The sequence below is a fragment of the Oncorhynchus gorbuscha genome, linkage group LG08, assembly GCF_021184085.1.
Source record: "Oncorhynchus gorbuscha isolate QuinsamMale2020 ecotype Even-year linkage group LG08, OgorEven_v1.0, whole genome shotgun sequence".
Lineage (NCBI taxonomy): Eukaryota > Metazoa > Chordata > Actinopteri > Salmoniformes > Salmonidae > Oncorhynchus > Oncorhynchus gorbuscha.
In genome coordinates this window covers 16,106,153-16,114,795 of record NC_060180.1, presented here as the reverse complement: position 1 = coordinate 16,114,795, position 8,643 = coordinate 16,106,153, and the positions used below count along the sequence as shown (strand labels likewise).

General features: G+C 42.1%; 1 protein-coding gene across 2 annotated transcripts in view; it reads right to left on the bottom strand.

Annotated features, from left to right (window-relative positions):
- Positions 1-3,665: 3,665 nt before the first annotated feature.
- The window catches only part of LOC124041256 (cGMP-dependent protein kinase 1-like), a 143,576-nt gene continuing 138,598 nt past the window's right edge, over positions 3,666-8,643 (bottom strand). For both annotated transcript variants that reach the window (XM_046358632.1, XM_046358630.1), the window contains exons 10-18: positions 7,284-7,380; positions 6,522-6,661; positions 6,313-6,402; positions 5,440-5,581; positions 5,163-5,326; positions 4,932-5,054; positions 4,333-4,395; positions 4,181-4,247; positions 3,666-4,090 (exon numbers count right to left, since the gene is read on the bottom strand). In XM_046358632.1, the coding sequence (XP_046214588.1) occupies positions 3,992-4,090; positions 4,181-4,247; positions 4,333-4,395; positions 4,932-5,054; positions 5,163-5,326; positions 5,440-5,581; positions 6,313-6,402; positions 6,522-6,661; positions 7,284-7,380 (985 nt within the window). In that variant the 3' untranslated portion in view covers positions 3,666-3,991. The remainder of the gene's footprint in view (positions 4,091-4,180; positions 4,248-4,332; positions 4,396-4,931; positions 5,055-5,162; positions 5,327-5,439; positions 5,582-6,312; positions 6,403-6,521; positions 6,662-7,283; positions 7,381-8,643) is intronic.

Below are 8,643 nucleotides of genomic sequence, written 5' to 3'. Positions count from 1 at the left end.
TGCAAACCATTAAGGGGTGCGAAAGTTTACTGAATTAATGGGCTTCCGTGGAGAGGTCTTTCAGGGCTGACTGGCACATTGAGATAAAAGGCAACTCTGATCTTTCATGCTTGCGATCAGGTTGCGCTTGGGAAGGACACAGGCTAAAATAGGCCACCAAATCGGACAGAGTGACTCTCTGCTCTTCCCATGGCCTGTAGCTCACTCCCACACAAATAGTCTCAAAAATTGTACAATATATCCAGAAAAGGCACCAAAACAGTTGCTGTACGGGATGAGAAAGCGAAGCCGTAGAGAATTATGCTTGCTTCTCTTGTAGGCTACATAAATAGTTTGTCACTTGGTCCCCATCTGGTGGTTTATAACTGTATAGACAATGAAGAAGCAATGTCGACATACAAATATTGCCTACCTGAACACGAACACGAATTGGCGCTAAAGTATGTCTGGTGGTTTGGTTTGATGCTTTAGCTTTTAACCAACGTGTAAACCAACGTGAATGAACAAGAACCCCTTTGATAGGTCCAAGTGATCACACAGAGGTGACACACTGTTAGGCCTGTCTCGTGAGTCAATTCCAACTCTGTGAATACACTATCGATGGGTCTGATTACTGGCATCTGAATACTTACGAACTAGATAAAACATCTCTGAAAAGCTTATAAGGTCCTCCTGTCAAAGCCTACAAGTTGCTTTCATTTGAGTCAGGCTACTTTGGGGTGAACAGGAAGATGCTAACCTTTTGCACACTCTTGTGGTTGTGGATGTTTCCTTCTCTATATTATTGACTTGGTGTTTTAAATAGAAAATGTTAATTTAACTTTAGATTGGCCACATGAAGAAAAGTATGAAAAGTATGTTGTATTGACTTTTTAAAGGGTGTACACCGTGGCCCTCTGAAAATGCATTTGCGGTAGAAACATAACAAAAACACAAGGAAAATACATCAGGCAACTCGGATTGTAATGGTTGGGGATACACAAATCACTGGAAATTAAAGCAGTAAGGGTCTGTCAAATTGTGAATGACAAAGTGGTGCACAAGAAACTGAAATGTTTGCAATCGTTTCTATTGGTCCCTGCATCATGGTAACAAGAGTGTTTAAAATAAGTAATGCAGACCTAGGCTACGTGTTCTTGTCTGTGCCATATGATCTGGATTATTTGTGGCTTGGGTTGCAGATGCTTGTACATGAGTGAAGATTGAAGCAAAATTCCGATTATATCATCTCTTGGGCCTTTGCAAACATAGCACTTTTTTAAATAAAATAAAAAGATTGACAGCGCTAAGCATTCCCTCTCAAATTTAACAAACCAGCTGTGCCGAAAACTGCTAATCATCTTTGCCATCTCTTTATCTGATAGAAGCGGTCATTCTAAGTGGTGGTTTATCCATCACATTGACATGTGAGTTTCTGTGCCCATTATCCACAAGCGTCTCAGAGTAGAAATCGGATCTAGGATTAGGTCCCAACCTGTCTATATAGTCTTATTCATTATGATCTAAATGAGAAACTGATCCTAGATTAGCACTCCTACTCTGAGAGGCTTTGTGGATAAGGGCCCAGGTCTCAGTCTTCAGGTGCAACGACCCACTATCATGTCCAAAGGAGAGTGTACACATAATGCAGTCAGTGTTTCTACTTAGTTTCCATACCATGTGCACTCAGGTTAGGCTACATATCCCTTAAATCTATATTTTTGTAAAGGGTGAAACGGTGCAAAATACTGTTTTATACAGACTTTCAGTTGTTGTCTACAGTGTTTTTTATTTGATTGTAAAAAATATATATATATATATATGGAAAGCAGCCATCTAGGAGACAGTGTGACAACAGATGTAATGTTATGAGTCGCTTACTGTTCATGCAGTATTGAAATTATGACATGATGTTAATTGGGATGCCATTGATTTAAGGCACTTGAGTTGTTCTACTGATGATGAATGGGGAATTACTGGGGTTGGACAGTCAGGTACTGAACCACAAGTGTAGAGAAAATGATGAATGATTACTGGGGTTGGACAGTCAGGTACTGAACCACAAGTGTAGAGAAAATGATGAATGAATGATTAGCGTTACTCTTAAAACATAACCATGTTGGTTGTTCAGTCCACCAACTGTTTTACTACAAAATATGACTGATGCACACTTCATACTTATGACAACAAGGAATGAATAGTATTCGGTTGCTGACTGTTCTTTTTATGTATGTATCATTGTCCTCTGGAGTTGACATTGACTTGTATGACTTGAACTAAACACGGGGAATCAACACAAGTGTCAAATATTAAACAGACTGTCACTTAAGTTTACAAACCAACAAAATTCTCTAGAGAAAGAAAGCAAGTGCATTACAAAGTAATCAAGCACTTTAATATCAATACACAGTAACAATAACCAGTGCTCATAACATTTCATCCATTCAAATTTAATTCAGCACCTGTATTTACAATACTGTAGAAAGGGCAGCACTGAAGGCATTCAAATTCCATTAGAACTGGTAAATTAAACTACTGTGGCGTGAAAATGGGACTTACCTATTTAAAGGGATGGTATTTATATTGATTGGTTAGCAACTACATGATGAAATAGCAACTCATAGGATGTGAATGTCAGACATTTGCAATATGTAAGGTTGATGTTTAGCTAAGAGCATTGAGTAGACTTTCAAAATAAATCTTTATTATCTGATCGCTCAATGCCTGTGAAATGAAAGATGGTCCGAGGTTCTTCACTGTTGTTGTTGTTGATGAAGTTTGTTAATAACAGCATAATAACAAATCGCTTTCCAGAAATGAGGGATGAATATGTGTGACTGATTACATCTGTAAGCAGGACATCTGAAAGGTCATAATTTTTCCATCAGAAGCACAGAACAAAAAGGTTGCTTTTCTTTTAAAGCTAACTAGCTGCTGCATACAGTGTACATGAGTAAAGTAGATGAGTGTAGCAGCCTATGTGCATGTGTGAGAATGTAACTTCAAATGATATGTACATATACTCTGTGGTTCTAAAAGTAATATTAAGGACAAACAGTAACATTCTGGTTCGTCATGAGCACTTGGTACCTGTTTGGCTTGTCAGACTCAGTGTTAAGATCCTGTATCCCTATTGAGGAGGTCCAGGTACCAGATACTGTAGGTACTAGGTACTGCTGAGCCAAACCTCAGGAACCAGCTATAGTAATAGACGTCTTGGAGAGAAAACAGGGTGCAGAGGGGAAGCCTTCCAAACATGGACCCAGCCTGTCTGTTTGTGTCTGTAGGAGCAGTGCAGGTCTGTGGCCGCAACAGAAAACTCATCTTCCACCCTATATATTTAACTTTTTTTATCGTTCCTTATAGTGTCCTTACACTCTTACATATATTGTACACACACTCAGTCTAACACGCGCACTCTGCTAAAGGAAAAGGCATTGTTTCAGCTCTAGGACTTCTCTCTCTCTCTCTCTCTCTCTCTGTCTGTCTGTCTGTCTGTCTGTCTGTCTGTCTGTCTGTCTGTCTGTCTGTCTGTCTGTCTGTCTGTCTGTCTGTCTGTCTGTCTGTCTGTCTGTCTGTCTGTCTGTCTGTCTGTCTGTCTGTCTGTCTGTCTGTCTGTCTGTCTGTCTGTCTGTCTGTCTGTCTGTGTGTGTGTGTGTGTGTGTGTGTGTGTGTGTGTGTGTGTGTGTGTGTGTGTGTGTGTGTGTGTGTGTGTGTGTGTGTGTGTGTGTGTGTGTGTGTGTGTGTGTGTGTGTGTGTGTGTGTGTGTGTGTGTGTGTGTGTGTGTGTGTGTGTCTGTGTGAGAGAGCGAACACTGAGGATATGCTAAGTTCATTAAATTCTAGTCCCAGAGCCACGTATAGCGAAGGCATATCGGTGACCCACAGCGGTTGTGGTCCTCTTCCTCTCCTCTTCCTATTTACCACAGTCTTTAGAATGACACAACATCAGGAAGTAGGCCCCCAGGCCAATGACAGAAGATAATTTGGTATTGGGGGTGGGGGGGTGACGTTTAAAAATCGTTGTCCCAGCCAGAGTTGTCATCTGGGGGAGGGTCTTCATTGTCCTCTGGGAAGCTGTCAAAGTTACTTGTGTCCGTCGATGATGTCACCTGATTGACAGACAAAGACAGACAGAGAATTGAACCACTTAAACTTCTTATGAAAGCAGCTTGCTGCTGAGATCTTTGTTTGTGACTTACATTAGGGATGATAGGGGGTGTCAGAGTTCCCTTCCGTAGACCTTCCCCGTTAAAGCCCTCGAACCATCTGGAAATGTATAGAAACTGTTGTTGTAAACATCAAAATGTGGAAAGATGAGTAGAATAATATGGCTCCATAACCATGAACTTACTTGTGTTTTTGGATGTCTTTAACACCATTTTTCAAGTTTCCCAGTCTTTCTGAAGGATTGTCCCTAACATGGACACATCATGGTTAAATTCTCTACTTAAAACCAAATTATATTAAAGGTCCAATGCAGCCATTTTTATCTCAATATCAAATCATTTCTGGGTGACAATAAATTACATTAGTGTGACTGTTTTCAATTAAAATAGTCAAAAGGTTACAAAAATAACTTCTTGGCAAAGAGGATTTTTTTCAGGAAAGAATTTTGCTAGGACTGTCTGGGAGTGGTCTGAGTGGGGACAGGAGAACTGAAAATGAGCTCTTACTGGCAGAGAGGTTCAAAACTCTCTTTCTTATTGGTCTATGAACTCATTCACTGTATGTTGATGTCGCCATGTAAGGCCAAAACTCCGACCCACCAAAACAGAAACTTCAGGTAGTCTTTTCAAACAAATCTTACACTAACAGGGCATTATCATACTTTTTACAAATTCACAGTAGTATTCCAACCTCGTAGTGTGGAAATATATATCAAATACAGGACAATCACGTTTTTTGATTACATTGAGCATTTAAACAGTAATTGTTGAGGGTGCGACTCACCTGCATAGTTTTTTTATTAAGTTGGCAGCGTTTTTGGTGATCTTCTTTGGAAACTCGATCATGTCAATGCCCCTCAGGATGATGTTATAGGTCTTCATGGGATCAGGGCCAGAGAAGGGAGGGCTGGAAGACCGGGGTAGAAGTAGACGATAACATTTCTCCCAATCTAAATTGACATTTAGCCTTACACTTTCATTTAAGAGCAATTATCAGGTTTGTTTGTCTGTATACCTGCCGGTGAGGAGCTCAAACATGAGGATTCCTAGAGACCAGTAGTCGGCTGAGATGTCATGGCCTTTGTTCAGAATGATCTCTGGTGCCACGTATTCTGGTGTTCCGCAGAACGTCCACGTTTTCTTCCCAAACCCTATCTTCTTGGCAAAGCCAAAGTCCACCTAAGCAAAGAACATGGGAAAATACATTCTTAGTTGCAACCTGCAGCGTTCATAGTTCAAAGGGTTAGAGGTTTAGGTCATCAAGCTTTGAAACCACAACGTGTGTCCCTTACTAGCTTGGCGTAGCCCCTGTGGTCGAGTATAAGGTTCTCTGGTTTGAGGTCTCTGTAGATGATGCCTTTGGAATGCAGGTAGGCAAATGCTTCCACCACACAAGCTGTGTAGAACCTAGTGGTAGAGTCCTCAAACGAACCCCTGGAGAAGGAAGTGACAATAATCACTAAAATAACCATAATATTTCAAACAAGCCCACATTGACCAGCTCTTCCACTTACTCACTGAAACACATGCGAGGCACAATGAAATGAGTTGAAATATTGGCCTGACACGCTGACTATGTCACTTTGCGTGCGCGAGCGTTGCAAAATAAATGTTTCATTTCATTCAAACTGGTCGCGGAGGTCAACGGGAGTCTGCGTAGCCAGGCGCTAAACTAAAACTTGGTTTTACTTTAGAAGCTTGACACGCTGCAAGTCCCACCTCTCAAAACTCTTTTCACGAGCATACTTACCCATGTGGGTGATTGAAAGATGAACGGGTAGAGAAAATCAAAAGAACTAACTAACAAAAATAAACTAACTAGGTTTCCCCTTTTACCTGTGGATTAATTGTCGGAGTAGAGAACACATGATTTTGTATGACTCAAAACGGGTCAAAATTCTACAAAGACACCGCAAAAATAGGACCATATGCATTTCAGGTAAAATAACAAAACAAAGTTTATCTCCCAGGACAAATTAGCTAGCAACAGCAAGCTAGATAAATGTCCATGAATGTTTCATGTGTGTTTTGATCTGTCCCCAAATTAATATAGTTGATCCACAGTTGGTTTTGGTATTTTAACCTGTGTGTCATGAATGAGTATGGTGGGGATAGACAAAAGCAACATGCGCACAACGGTGGTTCGGTCAAAGTATAACACTCACCGGTCTCTAAGAATGGTCCACAGCTCTCCTCCCAGACAAGCCTCCATCAGCATGTAGAGATACTTACTGTCCTTAAAAGTCCTGTACAGTCTGAATTTGAAACACAGAGCACAAAGATATCAAGACAGTAGTGAGGGGAGGGTGAGTCCTCTGCAGTTTCACTGTGAATTAAAAGTGTCTGTGGACAGGTGTTGCATGAGTGTTTCTACCTGACAATGAAGTCAGAATGGGCCTCCTGCATGATGAGTTTCTCAGAGCGGATATGCTCCTGCTGCCGCGTGTCCACGATGTGACGCTTCTTCAGGATCTTCATGGCAAAAGTCTTCAACTCATCACTCTTCAGCTGGACCTGTTGACACAGGAGAGAGGAGAGCACTGTTAGCTGTAGGCAACAGTTCAATGAGACATCAATGCAATTCAACGTAAGTTGCAGCTTAGTGTGGACTTCCTACATTTGTCGCTAGATTCCGGAAGACTGAACAGTCCCTTTACCAGTCAGAAAGTTGAATTAACTGTCTGCTGAGTTCGCCCTTATGCCGTTGGAAATTATAGTCAAAATATCTGTAAGACAGTATTATTAAACCAACTTCAACATACAGGTCTCTGTGCATGGCTCTCATGGTTTGTTTGTTCATAATATGAGGCAGGTGCACATCATGTAAATACATTCAGACGATGCATGCATATTAACCGCACTAGTGCAGGTGTTTACATGGTTTTGCGCATGTGCCAGGTGATGGAAATTGCAACGGCAGTACCAGCATTTTAAAAAGTCAGTTTAACAATACTTTTCTGTGGATATTTTGTCTCATGTTTTGCACATGAACCATTGAAGTGGACAACTGGCAGAGTAAATTCAAATGACAGCTTACTCAACATTTTGGCTACACAATGCTATTCACGGCAGTGTTCATTAAGCAATAGCTTGCTATTAGGTCCGGAGGCCGACATATGGCAATTGTGGTTCCTACCAGCTCTACGCGGCCGAAGCCACCAACCCCCAGTGTGTCAATGATGTTGAAGTCAGGTAGATTGAGGATGGAGAAGAAAGCGTTCTCTGCTTCGTACCTGCAGGGACAGAAAACAAGGACATGTTAACTTTGAGGTAGTACTTATTTTTGACTTATTTTAATTCTACACTGATTAAAACATGGGACAGATGGTGGGATCTCTGGCCAATCATTGGCATTGATCAATTAACTAACAGGTAGAAAAAACACCTGCAGTACTCCAGACCTGTTTAATGTCCTGAGTCCTGACCTCTATCACAACACAGAACCTCTCTCTCCCCTGTCTGTTCACATTTCACCAGAGACGGAGGGGGACAGAAGTCACATGAGATGACTCCTCTGGAACCAAATGGCTAGGCCTGTCACTCCCAGTGTTCTCTCTGGTTACTGTTTAATCCCGTGGGCCTTATCAGCTCAGTAGTGTGACCGAGAGGATCAGGATGGATAGAGGCATGAGGATAAAGGGTTACTGGGTCAACACCTTCAGCCTCAGATGCATGCCAAAACAATCACTGTGACTGTGGACTGGTTCATACTTTTCCATGTGAAAGGGGAGAGAGCAAGTACAGCAGCTTCACAGCGATTGCAAATATCACACCTGTCCAGCCACATTAACCCATACTGGAATTTTTCCTGGACTATGTGCCATTACCAGGAAACATCTGGGCCCTAGTGATGAGCTCCAATCACAGACATCCTTACTGGAGGGCAATTATGTTTATGATGATGACTCTGTTTGTGGTCTTCTCCACAGTCTCACATGTAGAAGGTGTTGTCTGGAAGGTGTTGTCAATGGAACCAACTCTGCCAGTTGGTACAACTGTCTGTCTGTCTGCCCTGTTTCCCAGAAAAAGGACATGTTTAGCAGGGGCAGTGAGGCCCACTTGTCAATGAGCACTGAGCACTGAGCACAGATCTATTGGGCTTCACTAGGCTCTCCTTTCATCACTCCGGTCTACTCTACCCATCTCCTGGAACACAGCCCAGACTGCACTCAAAAAAGGGTGGCCCATTTACAGCTCAGGGTGACTGACAGCTGACCCCTCTCCCTGTCAAGAGTTTCACAAGTCAAGGGGTGACAGCGAGGCCCACTTGTCCCTGAGCACTGAGTACTGAACACGGCTCTATTGGGCTTCACCAGCATCTCCTTTCATCACTCCCCTCTACTCTACCCATCTCCTGGAACACAGCCCAGACTACAATCCAAAGAGGGTGGCTGGCAGCTTTATCTCTCCCATTGTCAAGAGTTTTACCATTCAATGGTGATGGGTAAGGCCAAGATATTTTCCTGACCAAGTAACCTGAGAAGGGAAGCGTTAGA